The sequence below is a fragment of the Myxocyprinus asiaticus genome, chromosome 5 (assembly GCF_019703515.2).
Source record: "Myxocyprinus asiaticus isolate MX2 ecotype Aquarium Trade chromosome 5, UBuf_Myxa_2, whole genome shotgun sequence".
NCBI lineage: Eukaryota > Metazoa > Chordata > Actinopteri > Cypriniformes > Catostomidae > Myxocyprinus > Myxocyprinus asiaticus.
In genome coordinates, this window is record NC_059348.1 from 15,249,864 (window position 1) to 15,269,297 (window position 19,434).

The 19,434-nt window shown below is 38.5% G+C and overlaps 3 protein-coding genes across 4 annotated transcripts; 2 read left to right on the forward strand and 1 right to left on the reverse strand.

Annotated features, from left to right (window-relative positions):
* LOC127441663 (profilin-2-like) lies at positions 1–5,754 on the forward strand. Of its 2 annotated transcripts, none has more exons than XM_051699306.1 (3): positions 1–333; positions 1,330–1,522; positions 3,430–3,739. In XM_051699306.1, exons 1-3 carry the CDS (start codon positions 205–207, stop codon positions 3,525–3,527), a joined length of 420 nt encoding a protein of 139 aa, XP_051555266.1. In that variant the 5' UTR covers positions 1–204; the 3' UTR covers positions 3,528–3,739. The 2 variants fall into 2 exon arrangements, with proteins under 2 accessions (XP_051555266.1, XP_051555264.1); XM_051699304.1 differs by lacking the exon at positions 3,430–3,739 and adding an exon at positions 3,753–5,754 and having other exon boundaries at positions 6–333.
* Positions 5,755–5,869: 115 nt separating this feature from the next.
* Positions 5,870–12,333, forward strand: LOC127441653 (uncharacterized). Its single transcript, XM_051699282.1, has 6 exons — positions 5,870–7,396; positions 7,673–7,849; positions 7,946–8,064; positions 8,135–8,294; positions 8,382–8,497; positions 8,575–12,333. The coding sequence occupies exons 1-6, from the start codon at positions 6,901–6,903 to the stop codon at positions 10,624–10,626; spliced, it is 3,120 nt and encodes a 1,039-aa protein (XP_051555242.1). The 5' UTR covers positions 5,870–6,900; the 3' UTR covers positions 10,627–12,333.
* A 151-nt stretch (positions 12,334–12,484) lies between these two features.
* Positions 12,485–17,136, reverse strand: LOC127441658 (alpha-2-HS-glycoprotein-like). Its single transcript, XM_051699296.1, has 7 exons — positions 16,864–17,136; positions 14,254–14,364; positions 14,059–14,143; positions 13,813–13,970; positions 13,627–13,731; positions 13,328–13,393; positions 12,485–13,086 (listed from the first exon to the last, which is right to left on the reverse strand). The coding sequence occupies exons 1-7, from the start codon at positions 17,071–17,073 to the stop codon at positions 12,742–12,744; spliced, it is 1,080 nt and encodes a 359-aa protein (XP_051555256.1). The 5' UTR covers positions 17,074–17,136; the 3' UTR covers positions 12,485–12,741.
* Between the last annotated feature and the right edge of the window lie 2,298 nt (positions 17,137–19,434).

Consider the following 19,434-nt stretch of genomic DNA (forward strand, 5'->3'; position numbering starts at 1 on the left):
ACGGGACTACACCCAGGCGCTGTCTCAGTTCGTCGGCTTTCTTTCCTGCCCGAGCTGAGCTTTCACAAGCCCACGAACCGGACAGCACAGGAGACGCCAAAACCCTCCATCCGCACAACACTCGCCACGCCTTCAGCACTCGTAGCGTTCAATCCACTCCTGTGGGTCTAGTGCGTCCTATATATCCTTACAAATCACAGAAAAATGTCTTGGCAAAGCTACGTGGATAACCTGATGGCCGATGGCAGCTGCCAGGATTCCGCCATTGTTGGCTACACGGACGCCAAATACGTTTGGGCATCGTCAGAGGGTGGTACTTTTAGCGGTATAACGGTAAGATTTCGCTAGATTAGCACCAGTTATGTCGTTAACACTCCATTTAGATTTAATGTGGGGTGTGATTGTGTTTTCACGCGAGCGTACCGATTCGGCGGTTAGCAAGGTAGTCGGGTTCAGCACGCGTGCACGGGGAGCCGGTCTCGTGCGTTAGCGCGAGCTAAACATTTTACTTCACGGTGAACGCGTACAGTATCGTTAAACGGGTTATAGTTGTCGCATATATCAGCAGAAATACAAGTGCACCTTATTTTATTACTAAAAACCAAACTGAATTGAAGTGTTTCTGCTGAATGGCATTGAGGCCCAGATGAAAGCACAGGGCTGTGGCCACGGCCTCTGTACTGCATTACTCATTATCACAATGCACCACAGTATTCCTATCTAAACCGCCTGGTTAAAGTAAAACCTCTTTACAGCCGAACCTAATCAACACGTTTACTATCGATATTGGAAGATATCATTGGCATAAGTTCACAGATCTAGGTCTGATTAAATCACACATTTCCTTTTGCAATATTCAGCATTAGCGATTCGTATATTAATCGTGCATTGCCTTTTTATAACGTATACACGGTCTTAACGTGCACAGATCGTCTAGTATAATTGCATGTCAGGGATTCGTCCAGAGATCGGACTCGTTCTGATCAGTCTTGAGATAAGCTGTTGGCAGTCTTAGGCCACGAGAGGAGGAAGTTCACACAGTTTTTTCCCTACAGGAACACAAAGATGGCGTCCTATCGCCTGTGAATACTCCCTCTTCTCCCTGTAAGAGTTATTGGACTGTTTTGAGTCTAAACTACAATGTTACCATTGCAAATGTCAAATCCAGTGGATCAGCTTAAACTGTATTTAGAATAATACAGTGCAAGAATGGATCAGAGTTATTCTTGTGCTAGATCATAGAGAGAGTGTGCTTCCTAGAAAGTATTTGAGTTAAGAGCAGCTTTTAATGATTTTAAATGTCCCTGCCTTTCATACTCAATTTTTCAGCCTGATGAAATCGACGTGATTGTTGGCAAAGACCGAGAGGGCTTCTTCACCAGTGGGCTGACTCTAGGGAAAAAGAAGTGCTCCGTGATCAGAGACAGCCTTCAGGTGGAAGGGGACTGGACAATGGACATCAGGACAAAGAGTCATAATGGAGAGCCAACGTACAATGTTTCCATAGGCAGAGCTGGCAAAGGTAAACCACATGTCTGTTTGCCAATAACTACAGTCAAAACCCGTATAAGCGGTCAAATTTCCAATAGCAATGTGTACTTTAGCCTGCAAACATATATAATGTTCGCCCCAGACAAGCACTTTTGTTATTGATTATTGCTGTTTTATTAAAGGAGTAGTTCACCTAAAAATGAAAGAGAGAAAAAAAATCACTAATTTACTCACCCTCAAGAGAGATCCCACCCTTCTGCGCAGAAACCGATGTTTAGAAGAATATCTCAGCTCTGTAGGTCCATGCACTTGCATTGAATAGTGACCAAAACTTTGAAGCTCCAAAAAGCTCATACAGGCAGCATAAAAGTAACTTCTACGACTCCAGTGGTTAATTCAGTCTTAAGAAGCGATATGATAGGTGAGGGTTAACAGACCAAAATGAAGCTCCTTTTTCACTGTACATCTTGCCATTACATTTCTAGACACAATCATGATTTCAAGTTCGATTACATTTCCTAGTGATTGACGCATGTAACGCTAAATCGCACTTGGAAGTGTTATGATCCCCAAGGAAACTGCTGATGTCAAGATTTATAGTGAAAAAGGAGGTATATTTTGGTCTATTTCTCAACCAAACCCCAATGGATTGTTTCAGAAGATATGGATTTAACCACTGGAGTTGTATGGGTTAATTTTATGCTGCCTTTATGTGCTTTTTTGATCTTTTAAATCCTGGTCACCATTCACTTGCATTGTATGGACCATCAGAGCTGAGATATTCTTCTAAAAATCTATATATCCTACAAAAGAAAGTCAGACACGTCCGGAATGGCATGGAAGGGTGAGTAAATTATTGAAAGCAATTGAGTAAATATTTAAATTTTTGGGTGACCCGTTCCTTTTAAGTTTGTGTGCCTGCACAACAAAAGATTATTAGTAAAGATCGCAATGCAAGCCTGGGAAATGTACCTTAGATTCTTTTATTGCTTGCACAGGAAAAAACAGTAGGGCATAATAGTTTTTCCATTCCTTAAATTTCTGAAATGTTTCATGTTATCAAGTGTTATAACCCCCAATTAAATAAATAAATAAATAAATGACCTAGTATGCTAAGATGTGCCCACTCATACAGTCTGCCTTTGTGGTCCTCTTTCTGAATATAAGGATAAAGAGATATAAAAGGTATAGTTCTGTCTCCCACCCTTCCTTTTCTGAAAGATCACCCAAGAGCTGGATTTCAGCTCTGTGCATGTATGAGCTTCTCTGGATCTAACCGTGTTCTTAAACCATGTGCAAAACTGTATTTTTCCCTTCACCTTATCACTGTTTAATATGGGACTGAGCTATCAATAATTGGGTTATGCAATAAACACCCCACCACACCCTATTATCTCTGGTGTAGAGAATGTCAGATAAACCATTATGTGCAAGCTGAGTCAATTTGACACTGATTAGTTGTTACATCCCAACTGTAAAGTTTGTTTACTGTAAACAGTTCCTGGTAAGTTGAAAGATCTGTTGAATATTTATTTAGCTGTAACCAAAGTTGGCTTGTAACCATTAAATGGCCTATAAAATCATGAAATACATTTATTTTAAGTAAAATGTGCTTGTCTCAGAGGCATTCTGGTAAGGCTGTGTGGGGAGGTGGTGTGGGGTTGAAGGTGCTTTGGAATGTGGCCTCTTCAAATTCCCTTCCTATTTCCTCTTTCCTGTACACTAAAATATGTCGCTACACAGCTCAAGCAGTGAGCTTCATGCTTCCTCGTCAAATACTCTGAATCACTTTCCTCTACTTGGTTGCTTTTAATGGTGACAGGCATGTGCATGCGAACACTTCTGATTGCAATTGTATTTCTCTTTCTCTGTCTCATGATTGTTCCCCTTTTTCCTAACCACTGCACTTCTCAACTTTCCCCTTTTCTTCTCTTTCAGTCTTGGTTCTTGTAATGGGCAAAGAAGGGGTCCACGGAGGCGGATTGAATAAGAAGGCATACTCAATGGCAAAATACTTGAGGGATTCAGGGTTCTAATGTAATTAAGCTTGTTTAGTTTCACTTGAGGGACAGAAAGAAGAAAGAAGTTTGCTGTTAAGCTTTCTCCTTCAAGCAGTTAATGTCTTGAAAAAATTTAATAGCAATCAAGGGAAGAATGGTGATAATATCCTATAATGTCCCCGTGTCATCGGGGGGAAAAGACTTTTTCTTTTCAGTTTTGTTCATTTTTTTCATCTTTTTTTCTTTCCTTATGTACTCCAGTATTGGTTTTAGTCATGGGAAAGGAAGGTACCCATGGAGGATCGCTCAACAAGAAAGCATTTGGCATGGCTGAGTACCTGAGGAAAGTTGGATACTAAAGCAGCCCCTTCCCATCCATCCACCCAGCAGCTCACTTTAATACACCGCACCAAACAACCGCCCACCCACCCATGCCCCCATCCTCATCCTTACCTTACCCCCCTTGTCAACTTGACAGCACTACCAGAAACCGTTAGTAGATGCATTGTTGTCTCTCTCCAAATCTGTCTGTCCATTTTTTTTATTTTTATTTTTTTATATGAACCTTTTTTGTTTAACGCTCCGTGTTCATTTATTTTCCAAGTAATGACATCTTTATTGTGCCACAGTAAATCCAGCATGTTTGTTTTTATAAAGGTTCCATCGAAAAAACACTACTGTACATAGCATAAACCTAAAATGAAGAATTTAAAAAGAAAAATTGGACGACCCCGAATTTGTATAAATTCGTCACTAAATGAAGAATCACTACATTGTCCAATTTTTTTCCTTAGGCACTGCTAATGAACCAGCTAAAGATAGATGGATGCCTCTCAAGTGGTTTGAGCCCTTGCTGAGCTCTCATGGTCTTCCTTGTATACAGCATGTCCAGGATGGAAAAAGTGCATGCATATCTTTTAGGTCAATATTATTGCTTTCCAGTAATTAACTACACCACCTGGTCTCAGCTTTGAGAATGACATCTGAAGTTAACCATTCACTTTACACATTTTGTTTGTTGACATTTTTTTGCTCTCGGTTTGATTCTAAATTGAGTTAGTAGCCATCTCGGCCCCAGCCCTCGTGAACTGCACCACCCTTGCCCCAGCTACCTTTAGTTTGACTACCTTATATCAAATGCTTTTGCTGTTGTATTTGAATGTGGTCTTGTATGTCATTGATCTAATGTTGGAATATTTTGAGTGTGGTGGCAGATCAGCATTTACAAGGGTTTGGGTTAAGTTGTTCCCCAAGAGCCTTTGCATCCCGGACTCTTTATGGACATTCCATCACTACAATAGCTCAGGCACTTATAATTGTTGTTTGCCAGCTCCTGTAATTTCTTTTTTTGTTTGTCCTTTTATTTTTATTAAGAAAAAAAGTGCTGCCATCCCAGCGTAACCCTCTGGTTTTGTCCATTTCACTTTGGTTTCTCCAATAGGACCAATGTTTTGTTGCATCCGAAGGGATTAACGGAATTGCTCCAAACTATTGTTGTGAAGGATGACTGCTAGCTTCATCTGTTGCCGACTTTATAACACTAAATTTTCAACACTTCAAATACACAATGTGACACCAAGTTCATTACTATTAAACACTATTAATTGCTTAACAGTTTGAAATAAAAATTCACAACTACAGCTACCTGAGAATTTCTCTAATGAATGTCTTGAATAGATGAAATGGCAGTCTTGTTGTTAATATCAGTCACCTTGAAATTCTTCAAATCACTTTTAATCTGTTATTTTCAAGAGTGAAACCATTTGGAGGTCATTGCGTTGTAAACTACTTAATTGCGATGTATCAAACTGTCTTAGCACGGTACAAATGACTCATTAAATAGACAAAATAAAAATACTGAAGTAAACCGTGTACACTAACTTTTCTGGGATATGTTGGTATTAGATTAAAAAGACCACTATTCAAAGTCAACTGTATTGTGGAAACTTAAAAAATAAAGCTGTGTATCCTGTGCCATAATGTAGATCTGATATGTTGCTAATGTGAGATGGATTTTAACTGCTGCCTTGCGGGGAGTCACTTCTTCAATGGCACCTTTGGGATATTTGGCATAAATTCAAACTCCCGGGCTTGTGGAAAATGTACAGATTAAAGAAAAGCATAAACAAAATTTGTCCAATTCTCTCCTTTTTTGCATCTAACCAGCTGACTTTCAACTCGATTTGAATGGGGGGGGACAAATGCCATGATTTTAACCACCTTGTTTACAGACAGATCAAATAAACCTATTCCAACCAGAAAACTGAATTTGTTCACTCGTTTGTCTACAAGCATCTTTGTATCAATCTGTAGATAAAGTCAGCTAACATGATTAGTTTGAAGATGGTAGGTACAGGACATGAATGTTTTGCACTGGTTTCTGCATCTGAATCCTCCTTGTTGATATGAACATCATCTTTTCTCGCATAGCACTTTAAGACCAGAAGAGGTCGCTATAATTGCATGCAAGCGTAACCTCCATTGTCTTTTGAGTCTACTGAAATTGTATTGCAGTTACAATTTCTTGAGTTTATAATACGAGAAGAGTTGAAATATACTGAGCCACTGAACATAATTTGGCACAGATGCCACCTAGAACAGCTCGACGATGTAAACAATCTAAAAAACTAAAATGACAAAATAAGCAAAAAATTACAGAAGTGCAATTGATGCTTTAAAGGAATATTCTGGGTTCAATACAAGTTAAGCTCAATCGACAGCATCTGTGGCATTATATTGCTTACCACAAATATTTATTTCAACTGGTCCCTCCTTCAAAAAAAGCAAAAATCTGGGTTCCAGTGAGGCACTTATAACGGAAGTGAATGGGGGCCAATCTGTAAACATTAAAATACTCACTGTTTCAAAAGTTTAGCCACAAAACATAAACAATATGTGTGTAAACATGATTTTAGTGTAATAAGATCACTTACTATTACTAACCTTTTCTGTGTAAAGTTATAGCCAATTTTACAACTTTGTTGCCATGACGATGTAATGTAAACAAACCCTAAAATGTCTGTGAAAATGTCAATTTTAATGACATCTTTACAGCTCAAATAATACACAAGTTTTCACATAAGAATTAATGTAAGTACTTTTATAAAATTATAAGCTTCACATTTCTGCCTTTAAAACCTCCAAAAAATTATACATTCACTTCCATTGTAAGTGCCTGACTGTAACCTCGATTTTTGCTTTATTTAAAGAAAAGGGGGAACTAGTCGAAATAAATTCGTGTTTAGGCCTACTGTAAAATACATTTTACTAATCGTTTTATAGAGGTACTAAAAAGTTATTTTCGACAAATACGATGAAATATTTTAGTGCAAAAAATATATATTTACTACAGAAATTCGTATTTCTTTCAAGATTTGATCAAGGTCCCTGGTATTTTCAGGGTTGAACTATGTGCTTTAGTATCCATGCATTTGCCTCCATTTTTCTATCTAGACTCCTTAACAGGTGTCTCCGATTTGCGAGCCGTCGTGCACTAATTGTAAACACAAGAACTTTATTGTTCATGCTCGCTAGAGAAGCCGGATTTTTGTTTCACACTACAGCGGTGTGGGCAAAAGCGTCTAGTCCAATGGCGTTTAAAGAGAAACAAACCCTGACGTGTTTTCTTTTTATTTGGCTTAGCTGTATTGACGTTTGTAGTTTTGTGGTATTTGAAAGGGAGAAAAGTTTAAATTCAGTCGGGTCTTTTAACAAGAATGCACGAGGAAGGGAGTCATTTGCGCGAGAGGGTGAACATTTTAAATCTGGAGCACAAATTGGACGCCTTCTCATTTCGCAAGACCGAACTCGAATTGAAAGTGGTGATGGCGACAGCCCTTCTTCTGACCTCAGTTCTCTGATTCAACTCAACATCGACGAGAGCTCATATCAGCCAGATGATGCAGGTAACAATTTTGCCCCATGATGATTTTGTACTAATGTTTATTTAATTAATGAAACAATTACAGATTAGATTAGTGAGATGCAAACCTCTTGCTATTGGTCCATGACTGAAAGTTTAGTCCTTATTGAAAGTTGAAGTGAAGTTTAGTCTTCAATGTTGACCTTTTAATTAGGTAGCACATTCCTGTTTGTGATGCATAGCTCTTTAAGTCAAATCATTGTTTTGGACATCATGCAGTTAACTGTGAATTTCTTATTGACTTTATCTTCTGACAAAGGCTGGATAAAGCTGCAACCTCTTTGGGGGCAGGTATATGGCCAGAATGCCATGTATACTCCAGCAGTAGAAAGGCTACTTGGAATGAAACCTAAGGTGGATTGTGTTGGAGATTTGATGAAACTGACCGTTCATGGTAGAGAGGCTGCCTTTGGGTCCAACGTTCTAATTGACAGAGGTTAATTTCTCCCTTGATGTAAAGATATCAGGCCTCAAACTGTTTATTGTTTGTCCCAATTACTTTTTTTTGTGGTCTTTTGTTATCCCTTTATAGGAGGCATCCCACCTCTTCCATTGTCCCAGTTACCCTCAGAATGTGGTCATTCATTAATGAGAACGTGGAGGGACTTGATTTTCATTATACCAAATCATGGATGTTATGTATCACAAGAGGTGTGCATTTATATTAGTTTGAATAGAACATGCTGTGTATTATTCTTTCTGACATCCTTTCTATTTTTAGAGAGACACTTTTGTTCTTCCGTTACTTTGGTGGGGATTGCCTGTTAAGATGTCTTGTTCCTCACCAACCTTGGCACAAAGCAATCCAACTGCCTCCTGCTACACTAATGGCATGACTGTGAAGTTACAAAGAGGAGTCACTGAGAACCTGAAGATCAAAGGTAACACATAACAATAGTCATTCAAATAAAATTATTCCAATGTCACAGGCCATAACTGAATGTAGAAATTTTGCACAAACTTTTCAGTTATGAATGAATGGCAACCTTTACTTAAAGCATCAGCTAAATGTGGATACAGTCTGGTGTCACATCCAGAAGGTATGGTCATCCATGCCCCATTTATGCCATGCACCGAGGCAAAGGTAAGCTAAATGTTCCGCTGAAAAAAAAAAAAAACGAATACTCTTTGTGTGAACTAATCTTTTGACTTTTGTCACAGGATGGGATGTTTACCCTCATTTTGGCAACAGAGAACAAGTTTAATCTGTCCTGCCCAGCGTTGTCACTTAGACTTCCTAATAATTTGTCTGATCTTGCATCTAAAAATGATGCATCTAGTTCTCCTGTAGCTGTTCCAGTCTCATCGACTCTCTCTCCCACCACCAGTACTACTGTTGCAACCACTCAGCCATTACAGACTCCTACTACTACACAAACATCTCTGAAAACATCCATGAGTTCAACCATGCAGAAGTTGCCTACTCCCCACCCTTATCGCATTCCTGGCCAGTCATATTTTGGTCCTGTTCCTCCTAATTTCCCTTTTGTACTTTTTCATCCAAATGTGCCACCAACCGTTGTTCCTCAAGATCCCCCATCTGCTATTACCCAGAGACCACATGCACCTGTTTACCCCAAACCTCCTCAAACTTGGTACCCTTGGTACCCTAAGCCCAACTTGGTTCTCAACCCTGACCCCACTCAAAGTTCAGCTGTACCGCAGTATCCAAGCAATCCTTTGTTGCCCACTACCACTGCTCTTAAAACCCTTCTCAGTCCCCTGATTTTCCAATTCAAACCTACAAGTATTCCTCCTCAAGATAAGGTGATTTCTACTACACCCATGACCCATCCTGTGCAATGGGCACCTAAGTTTCCTCCAAGCAATTTGGTGTATCCTTTATATCCAGGAAAACCTGGATCTTTTGCTCCCTCCTCAGAAGTCTTTGCTCATGTCCCTCACTGGCCTCATCCCTCCCAAACCCAACCAAGGCCTGATGTTCCCCCTAGATTGAAACCCACTGAACCACAGGACATGCCTAAATGGGAGTCTGTACCACCTATACTTGCCACTACAAACATGGTAGAACCACCTCAGCTCTTCAACTGTCCATGGTACAAACCCATCCCACCAAATCGTTCAGAAATGCCATCTGTTCCTACAAAATCCCCAGAGGTTACAACGGTCTCCACCCCTGAAACTACTCTTTCTAATCCAATAACGTATTCAGAAATTTCTGAAGAAGCAGCAAAGCCACACCCTTCCAAACACCCCTATCATTCAGTTATTAAGGGTCCTCCTATGAAGATACACTTTATCCCACACTCTTATTCTGCCCCAAAGAAAACTCCCCACACTGCAGTTAATTTCCCTCATGCACATTCTTTTCACTGTCCTACTTGCTGCCCTTCAATATCCTACCACCACCACAACCATCACCATTTTGGTCATCCTTTTCCTGCATCTTTTTTTGGCACTTCAAGTCTGACCGAAATTACAGCCCAAATGCCATCTCCTTTTACATACGCCAGTTCATCCTATGCCCCATTTCCTCTTATTCAGGGCATGGGTTATAATTATGGCCCATATTCCCCCTCGCATTCTTCAAATGGTGCTGCTCCACCACCTAATCATGCAGCAATGCAATATTTAGAACCCACTGAAGGTCCTCTCAAGCCTACTCATGCCCCTGATACTTCAAAAGTTTTGACAAGACCTACAATGTGTCCTCACATTTTTAGAACACTGGCATCAGCTACTGTCTCTCCACGGTCTGCAATGAAACCTGCAGATACAGCTCCTGTTATACACTCTTGGGGGCCATCCAAGCTGCATTCTACGTCCTCCCAAAATGCACCAATTGCTGAACCTGCAGTTTACCAGCCTGAGATGCAACAGTATGTTCCCCAGTGGGATGCTCGAAACAACGTTGGACCACTTTCTCAACAGATGGAACATCTACTTTCTTCAATACCCCCAGCTCATGCCAAACATTTGACAAATTACTGGTATCAAGCTGCTCATTCAAATGCAAGGCCCCCCATGTCTGATGATCCTGGAAAAATCTCTCACGAAGAATCAATGCATCGCGTTACCACTCCTCAGCCTTCAGATTATGACCATAATCCACTTAAGCAGTCAACCATGTCCTCTCAACCCAAGCAAACTCATGACGTGAACCCTTCAGAGCCGCTGAATGTTCATTCCCCAATGCCCAGAGGCCCAGAATCATTTGATACATACTGGGTCCATGCCGTTCAGTCAAACTAGAAAGCAACATTGTTTTCCGACTATTACCCTGCTGGTAAATGGACTATTTCCCTTTGTGAAACAAAAAATAATTAAAAATGGCACTGAATAATCACTGCTGATTGTTTTCTTTTAAGGTTATTAGAGGGGTCCCCTCCAGTTTAGCCCAAGACATGTGAAAAGACAGAAATAACACTAACCTATAATAAAAGTATATATGTGGAGAACATCTTTACAGACTTTTCTTTAACAAATGCCTGTTAATTTGTTGACTTGAGTCCTCATTGTTTAGGCCAATTGGCCTGGCTTGCATCTTTTATATTTTTTGGTTTCTCTTTGCGTGCATTTATGTCCAGCTTGTCCAAATATTTGAATTTGTCATCCCCCACATTCTGTTGATTGTATTGTAATATGTTTTGTTTAATAGTGTCTCAGTCCTACCCTACAGTGCTTCTTCAGCCTGGTGGTCAGTTTTGGTTTTGCTTTTACACATCCACTTTGTTAAAGCACCTTCATATGTGACAATTACACACACAATATTCAGCTTATTAATGTTTTCAAAGTTGCACCATTTGGAATTTGTCATACCACACTGGTGGAACCATCTGGAGAACATCTAAGCCCCTTTTAAAGGAGCCTAAAATATCCTATTGTGTTCTCAAGGAATTTGAATATATTTAAAGCGCCTCGAAGCATTTTTCCTTTAATCCCAAAATGGTGACTCTGGGATATTTTAATTTCTACAATGTACAGTTAAGTGGTTAGTGAGAACTTTAGTTGAGTACTTGCTGGTTACAGATTACGACCAGATCAGAATTCTTCACCAGGTAGATTGGCACAAGAAACGGACATGTTGACTGTATAATGTTACATTATTAGACATTATAAGAACACTAGACATGATATTTACTTTATTTCTTATGTATTTTCTCCACCCTTTTTTTGATTGCCTGATGTTTATCACTTTCCCATTGTAATTTTGCTAGCAAATCCAAATGAACAGTTATAGGTAATTGCCAAAAGTCAGTGTGATTGTGTAAATAAAGTGGGTGTTCCATTGGAATTTAGTTGGGCTAGTGCTTTTGAACTTCGACTATGTGAGATTAAAAAATAGAGCTTAAACTAAATCTCCAAACTTTGATTTAGGGCGTTTGCATTGATTTCATTTGTCAAGAGAAATAAAACTCTTAATACTTTACAAATGGTGTCATTGACCATGCTTTGAAAACTGTCCTGCCTGTCCTAAAAAAAGCATACTGCCTGATGTACATTATGTATCTTGTACAAACAGTTGAAAACATGTAGAAGAATGTCACAGTTGACCCCTTGCTATGCTCGCCCACCTTGGTTACTGGTTACTGTTGTCATTTTCATTCATCCATCCAAAAAGCATCTGAAAGAGGCAATTCAAACCTGCTTGTGGTTAATGCAATGCCACAGGTGAAGGAAGTTGTTCAAATGTGGCCAAAATATAGATGAAATCCAAATTGTTTAAACATCTTAAAATGGAACTGTACTGTAGGATCAGATATACATTTATCTTAATGAAGGAGTGGAGGATGGAGTTGCTGTACACATGAGTGAGCAGATTTTAGTGTTTGATTGAATGGGCCATTGGGTTGGTGATTAGAAAGATTAAAACGCATCGATACTTGTCAAGACTTTTCTGATTTATCAGGGAGAGATCATCTTTGCATGGGAGCATAATTAGAAGCCAAAAACCTAATGCAATCTTGGGGACTTTCCATTGTGTAGCTCATGATCAACGCACAGACGCATTTTACGGTTGTGCACCGTCTCTGTGGATATTTTGGAAACTTTAACCATATGTTTCTCTTCACCAGTGTTTCAGGACAGTATTATGTAGAGAGCAGACAGATCAAGGTAAACATTTTATTACAGCACCATTGTATAAATCTGGCATAGCCTTGACTGCTTCTTTAACATGATGTAACATAATGCCAGTTTTGTAACTACATGTACCTGTTTTGATAAAACATTTACTCCAGATAAACTGTAGGTATGTGTTCAGTTTTTAGCTTGCTGGTATTCTCAGAACTCAACAGGACAAACCCTAAAATCTCTGAGGACCTAAACAATGTAATTTAAAGGGTTAGTTCATGGGATGCGACCAGGTCAGAAATGTTTCTTTTTTCCTGGACAGATTGGCACAGTGGGCATTGACTGTAAAGGAATGGGTGTTTTTTCTGCCACTGTTGCATCTGCCGTTACATCTGTGGCTAGCCCTTCTGATGCAGCAACCTCCCTCTTGACAACAGGAGCTTCCTTTGGCACCACTATCTCGGCTGATTCAGCAGATTCTGCAGAGAGCAGACCGCTTGCAGCAGGGTCATGGAGGGTTGTCAGCTTGTGATGTTTAAGACCGTGGATGGTTGGGTTGTGGTGAGGTCCAGAAGTGTGCGCATGTAGAAGTTGTTGGACTGGCACTGTGGCATTGGTTGCTGGGTCCACAACTTGGGTCTGTTATAAATAAAAGAATACTTAGAACTTCAAACCCAGTTATAAGATTGAAGAACACAATTCTTTTTTTGTCCTCATCTGTTTCATCTCTGCCTCAGTTTAATCTGTTTCTAAATTAAGATTTTTGTTTGTATTTTGAGGCTTTAATATTAGTGTAATATTAAAAGACAATGTAGCCCAATGTGATTTACTAGTTTTAGATTTAAATTGTGTTAATGTATGGAGACAAGGAGTTATTTACTTTGAAGATATTGCAGTCAACTTTATTCAGTTTGGCCGAACCTTGAGCTAGACAGAAGCCATGGACCTAAAAATGGTCAAAAATATGGATTAGTCTCTTTTTAGACCACATGAAAAGACAAAAACCTGTAGGAAGAGACTTGATTTTATCCACCAGAATTAATTGGATCATGAAAATCGGACATTGCATACCAGAATTTTGCTTAGGTGATGTCAAAAAGGAACACAATTTTAGAGGCAGTGTAAGTTATTACATTACATTGTACTATCTCTTTCTCCGTTAAGTTTAAGTATGCTTACAGCAACGGTGTGATTCTGGGGAATACATATATCATCATCATGACTTGTGCAGTTAGTCCCAATTATGCCATATTCTGCAAAGTACATGTTTCCGCCGCTGACAACCTTTTCAAAAGACAGAAGACTGGTTAGAATGACATATAGCCATAACTTTAGGAAGATGTATACCTTTCCATTTTACAATACCTGGGATGCCATTCGTCCAATTTCAAAGAGTGCAAATTTAGTATTTAGAGTATGGTTTTTATTGAAACCATCTAATGAGGCTTCAATGAGCTGAATGCCATCCGTGTCATTTAAAGGAATGAGGAGAGGGCAGCCTAAACATAAATCCTCTGTTGACTCTAGACACAAAAAAACAAAGAGCAGACTATGACCTCACCGTTCCTCACTGTGATTAAAATGACAGTTATTTTTATGTTTCATACTTACCTGTCTCTGTTTTACACTTGAATGCTACAACAGACAGGCCTTGAGTTGTATTTGAGAGGGCAAAATCACAATCTGCCTCAACTGCCTAGAAGTAGGGAAGAATGATACTTCTAGATCATCATGTGATATGTATTAGCAACACAAACATTAGCAAAGTTAATGTAAATAAACTGAAGCTAGTTAAACAGATTTCACCGTAAATTGTTTTTGTCGGACTGGACATTGGCCCACTGGTGTCGGATCTAAGACATGACAAGTAGTTTCCAGCAAGTCCAGCTCCAAAAGATATGTGTCTGCTTCACCTGGCTACAGAAAGACATTCAAATCTCAGGACTCAATAATTTACCTAATCAATAATAAGAGAGGCTGTGCTATTTTGTGAATACAGTCACAGATCAAAGGCATTCACAATATAGCATAGCTTTGAGTGTCTTATAGCTTTTAAAAAATGTCTACTGCATAATTTAATTGTTAAAGACACAAATTCTCATTGACACATTAAGCAAAGTGCCAACCTTCCACTAGGCTAGAAGATTTACACTTACTGACCACTTTGTTAGGTACACCTGTACACTTATTAATGTGATTATCTAATCAGCCAATCATATGGCAGCAGTGTAGTGCATAAAATCATGCAGATATGGGTCAGGAGCTTCAGTTAATGTTCACATCAACCATCAGAATGGGGAAAAATGCGATCTCATTGATTACAACTGTGGGATGATTGTTGGTGCCAGATGGGCTGGTTTGAGTATTTCTGTAACTGCTGATCTCCTGGGATTTTCACATACAACAGTCTCTAGAGCAGTGTTTCTCAACCGGTGGGTCTTTACCCAAAAGTGGGTCGCAGATCTATTCAGACTGGGTCGCGAACAACAGGGAAAGAACAATGCCATGGTTCTCCCATTGAAGATGGAGGGTCCGTCATCTGGGTGGTGTGTCACAGCATCATCGGACTGAGCTTGTCATTGCAGGCAATCTCAACGCTGTGCGTTACAAGGAAGACATCCTCCTCCCTCATGTGGTATCCTTCCTGCAAGCTCATCCTGACATGACCATCCAGAATGACAGTGCCATGGTGGAAAAGTGGGGTGACATGTCACAGCAAGAACTGGCAAATCTGGTGCAGTCCATGAGGAGGAGATGCACTGCAGTACTTAATGCAGCTGGTGGCCACACCAGATACTGACTCTTACTTTTGATTTTGACCCCCCCTTTGTTCAGGGACACATTATTCCATTTCTGTTAGTCACATGTCTGTGAAACTTGTTCAGTTTATGTCTTAGTTGTTGAATCTTTATATGTTCATACAAATATTTACACATGTTAAGAGTGCTGAAATTAAAAGCAGCTGAAAGTGAGAGGACGTTTCTTTTTTTGCTGAGTTTATATTTCATTACACATCATCACCTTTACAAAACTGTTTCACGATTTTTCATGAGTAAAAGTAACTGTTATATTTTGACAAAATGTTATAGTTTCTTATGAAATAATCTAAAGGTAGAATTTATTAGACCTCATTTTATATCAACATTTGCAGTTGTAGTTAAAGTTTCAAAATGTATTTCTTCATAAGTACTGTGTTATTAATACTATTATTTAAGACTAGCTACACTGAACTAACCATAGTAATGAGGAGCCTTTCCTCCTGTGTAATATGTATGTTCTATTTGAATGATGTTTGAAATTAGGAAACAAACGGGATAATAATGGGCTCATATAAATAAATATTCTCTTCAATTTTTAAAAGGGGGGAGAGAAAACATCCTGTTGCTTTTGTTATTGATATCAACACCAAAAATAATGTCACTTGATGCATGCCCTTGTACTTGAAAACCATGAACAAAATTATGCAACATAAAAGGAAATGCGACCCAGGATACATCAAATACAGGTTATGTTTTTATGATGGTGGGTCACCACTTGATTTCCAATTTAAAGTCTGGCTCCGGAAGCAAACCCAGTTGAGAACCACTGCTCTAGAATCTACTCAGAATGGTCCCAAAAACAAAACATCCAGTGAGCGGCAGTTCTGCGGACAGAATCACCTTGTTGATGAGAGAGGCCAGACTGGTTTGAGCTGACAGAAAGGCTATGGGAACTCCGATAACCCCTCTGTACAATCATGCCACGGTCGAAATCACTGAGATCACATTTTTCCCCATTCTGATGGTTGATGTCAGTCATTAACTGAAGCTCCTGACCCATATCTGCATGATTTTATGCATTGCACTGCTGCCACACGATTGGCTGATTATATAATCATTTGAATAAGTAGGTGTACAGGTGTTCCTAATAAAGTACTCGGTGAGTGTAGGCTTAGTGCCTAAACTAAGAACCCAACGCGTGCCACACGGTTAATAGGTGTACAGCTATTTTGCAGCATAACTTTAAAACTGTGTATTGAGTAGGATCAGAACTATTAGTTTAATAAACCTGTATTAAAATATGAACTGTATATTCATAAGTGTTGTGTTATTTTGTAGTCAAAGAGGCCATTCAAACCCAACTCAAATTCAGTTCTAAAATTAGCAATTTCAATTAGGTTATAAGCTTATAGCCTGATATGTGTGTTTGTACTTTGTAAACCATTTAACCTGTAACTATTACAGTGTAAAACGCTTGTATGAATCTATACAGCAGATTTGATCAATAAATATAAGATTTTAGACTTTGTCACAAAAAAACAAATCCATATTGATTATTTTCATGAACTAAGCCTATAAATCACAGTTACATCACATCATTCTTTTCAGACAAACCTTTACAGTGTATTTGAGATTTTATGTTGTTTCATAAACTTACCTTGGAGATGATCTTGATTTTATCAATCTGATTCAGGGCATATTTGTAGCCGTGGGTGTGTTGAGCATTCAGAAAGTCCTGTGCCACCAGAGCAGCTGCTTCAGCCTCTGGGGAGTCACAGGGCGGCAAGCTGATTGTGGGCATCACCCCTTGTGCCCATGCCCCTATTGCCAGGAGCCCAAGAGCAGCGATTGTAGCCCAGAGCTTCATGTCTTAAAGCAATAACCTCAACTTCTAACGTGAATATGCGGACAGAAGGAGACTGAGTTTGATTGGTTGTATATATATACTGTATATACTGCACTTTAGTCTTGATCACATGGTCAGTGTAAATGTAGACATTCTGACTTCTGTTACGCAACTGACATCAATGAACCATCTTCGAATGCCAAAGTAAATGAAACTGTGCAAATCGATTGGGTGTTCCATTGAAATTTGGTTTGGGGAAGCAAGGGTGCTTTTAGACTTTGATCATGTCCTCAGTATGGAACCTGAATGAATTTGCTCAGTTGCAGTTTCAGTCATGAAAATCCTTGCCATGTGTGCTATTTAAATAAATACTGCATACAGGGGAGAGGTTTTGGATTAAGTTTCAATGTCACTTGTTGGAAATGATAACGACTACTTAAAAAGAAGTGTAAACACATTTGATGAAGTATGGATGTCGTAATTACTGTTTGTGATATTTTATGGACATGATTTTGCCCTTGATTTCCTTTTAAAAAGGATTTCATATTTTTACCTTAATATCTTTTAGCGGTGCTATTCAACTTAAAGCTTTACACTTTTAGTTTGAAAAATTGTCTGAATTTGAGATTAATAAAAAAAAATAATTAAATATACACAACAGATATATATTTATGTAACAATTTACCCTATTTGTTCATTCATTATTAGGGATCATTTTCAGATATAACATTCAATGTTCAGCAACCACAAAAATGTAAAGAATCTTAATAAATGAGTAAAACAAGAATCATTTTTAAAGTATTTAATCATGGGCAAATAAATGAAAAATGAAAACTTCTGCATTAGTTTAATATCAGTGGACTAGAGACTTGATTGTTAGATTATGATTAACTGCAGACTTTTGGTAATCTTGTGAACACGATCACATGCGCACACACTTTGAGAAGTCAGTAAAAATATTTTGAGTACATTTTCAAAGAAATCTATTTATTTGAAAACGAAGACACACAAAAGCTTTTTTCGTTGTTGGATCAAGTCTGAAAAGATGTGTAGATTTCTCTCATTTATATAGCCTAAGTAAGCTATTCAGACCCTTCAATACATTGTGTGACTGATTTGGCATTCCTACCAAATTATTTTTTCTTCTTTTCTGTTTAAAAAAAATAAAAAATTAGGTCAAATCAGGGATTACTACTTGGCTCTGATAATTTCCATACTTTCCATACTAATCTCCCAATGAGAAATTGTGAGACTCTGGGGTTCTTTTGTGTCTTTTGTGTTTCCTGTCTTTAATTTCCTGTTTCCTGATGTTTGTGAATATACCCCATGCTTTGCATTGTCTTTTGTTGATCACTAAGAGTTTATCCATGGTCTTATTTTGGTGAGTTGTGGCATTGGTTAATTTCCTTGTTCATTGTCCCTGTTGTCATGTCATGCTTTTCATTCCTTGTTTTTTTTTTTTTATCAGTTTTGTGTGTTTTACTTGTTACTTTTTCTAATAAATTATTTGCACTGGTGACTGAGGCTAACATTCTGCCTAAAATCTATTTTTGGATGTAGAAATTTGTGAGTGTGGGTAAATAATGACAAAACTTTTCATTTTTGACTTAAATAAATTGTTTTTAACCTGGAACATTCATGCAGGATATTTAATGGCATCCGGACATTATGGAATCCTGGACAGCCCTTTATAAATCCATTCTGAACATTGCTAATTGATAAATATAGAGCAGCACTATCAGAAATTCAAATTATCATTTCTAGTAATGAAGAAATCAAAATAACTGTCAGGAATGTATCTCTGTAGTGTATACAACAGAGTTAACTTCATTGTGGAAATGCATTGTATTTATTCATGTTTAAAGTTCTGTATTTTCAGAGACCCTTAAAGGTGCACTAAGTAATTGTTTCCTAATTAAAAAAGGTTTAACTCCTAAAGACATGAATTGTAATTTTGCAATATATGTAGGAAATCATGACCACGCACATTAAAATGAAGACTCCAGTCATATCAGTAACCTTATAAAAGCTGTTTTATTCTACATGGAGAGGGTCCGCACATGGGGGCTGCCATGTAACCGTCCTGTTAATTGACACTTTCACTCATTGATTAAAGTAATCATGGCTGACTGTGAATAATACATTTCTACAATGGCATCTGAAACTGAAAACTATTGATTTTAAATGATGCTGCATCCAAGCCACTAGGTGTCACTGTAAGTCCAAGATGACACAAAGACAAAAGCTATTGAGTGCACCTTTAACAAAAGTAATACAACCTTAAAGGTGCACTCAGTAATTATTTTTTTTGGAATGTCATCTTACACTAGTCTAGTTTCCATCCACTTTTCGCACTATTTTGTTATCGACAAAGTGAAAATG

Coding starts and splice junctions, on each gene's coding strand:
- LOC127441663 (XM_051699306.1), top strand. CDS start 205: ATGTCTTGGCAAAGCTACGTGGATAACCTGATGGCCGATGGCAGCTGC. Junction 334..1,329: donor GTACTTTTAGCGGTATAACG/GTAAGATTTCGC, acceptor TCAATTTTTCAG/CCTGATGAAATCGACGTGAT. Junction 1,523..3,429: donor CATAGGCAGAGCTGGCAAAG/GTAAACCACATG, acceptor CTTCTCTTTCAG/TCTTGGTTCTTGTAATGGGC.
- LOC127441658 (XM_051699296.1), bottom strand. CDS start 17,073: ATGAAGCTCTGGGCTACAATCGCTGCTCTTGGGCTCCTGGCAATAGGG. Junction 13,971..14,058: donor CAAGTGTAAAACAGAGACAG/GTAAGTATGAAA, acceptor TTTTGTGTCTAG/AGTCAACAGAGGATTTATGT. Junction 13,087..13,327: donor TTGACTGCAATATCTTCAAA/GTAAATAACTCC, acceptor TATTTATAACAG/ACCCAAGTTGTGGACCCAGC.
- LOC127441653 (XM_051699282.1), top strand. CDS start 6,901: ATGTGCTTTAGTATCCATGCATTTGCCTCCATTTTTCTATCTAGACTC. Junction 8,065..8,134: donor GATGTTATGTATCACAAGAG/GTGTGCATTTAT, acceptor TTCTATTTTTAG/AGAGACACTTTTGTTCTTCC. Junction 8,295..8,381: donor TGAGAACCTGAAGATCAAAG/GTAACACATAAC, acceptor CAAACTTTTCAG/TTATGAATGAATGGCAACCT.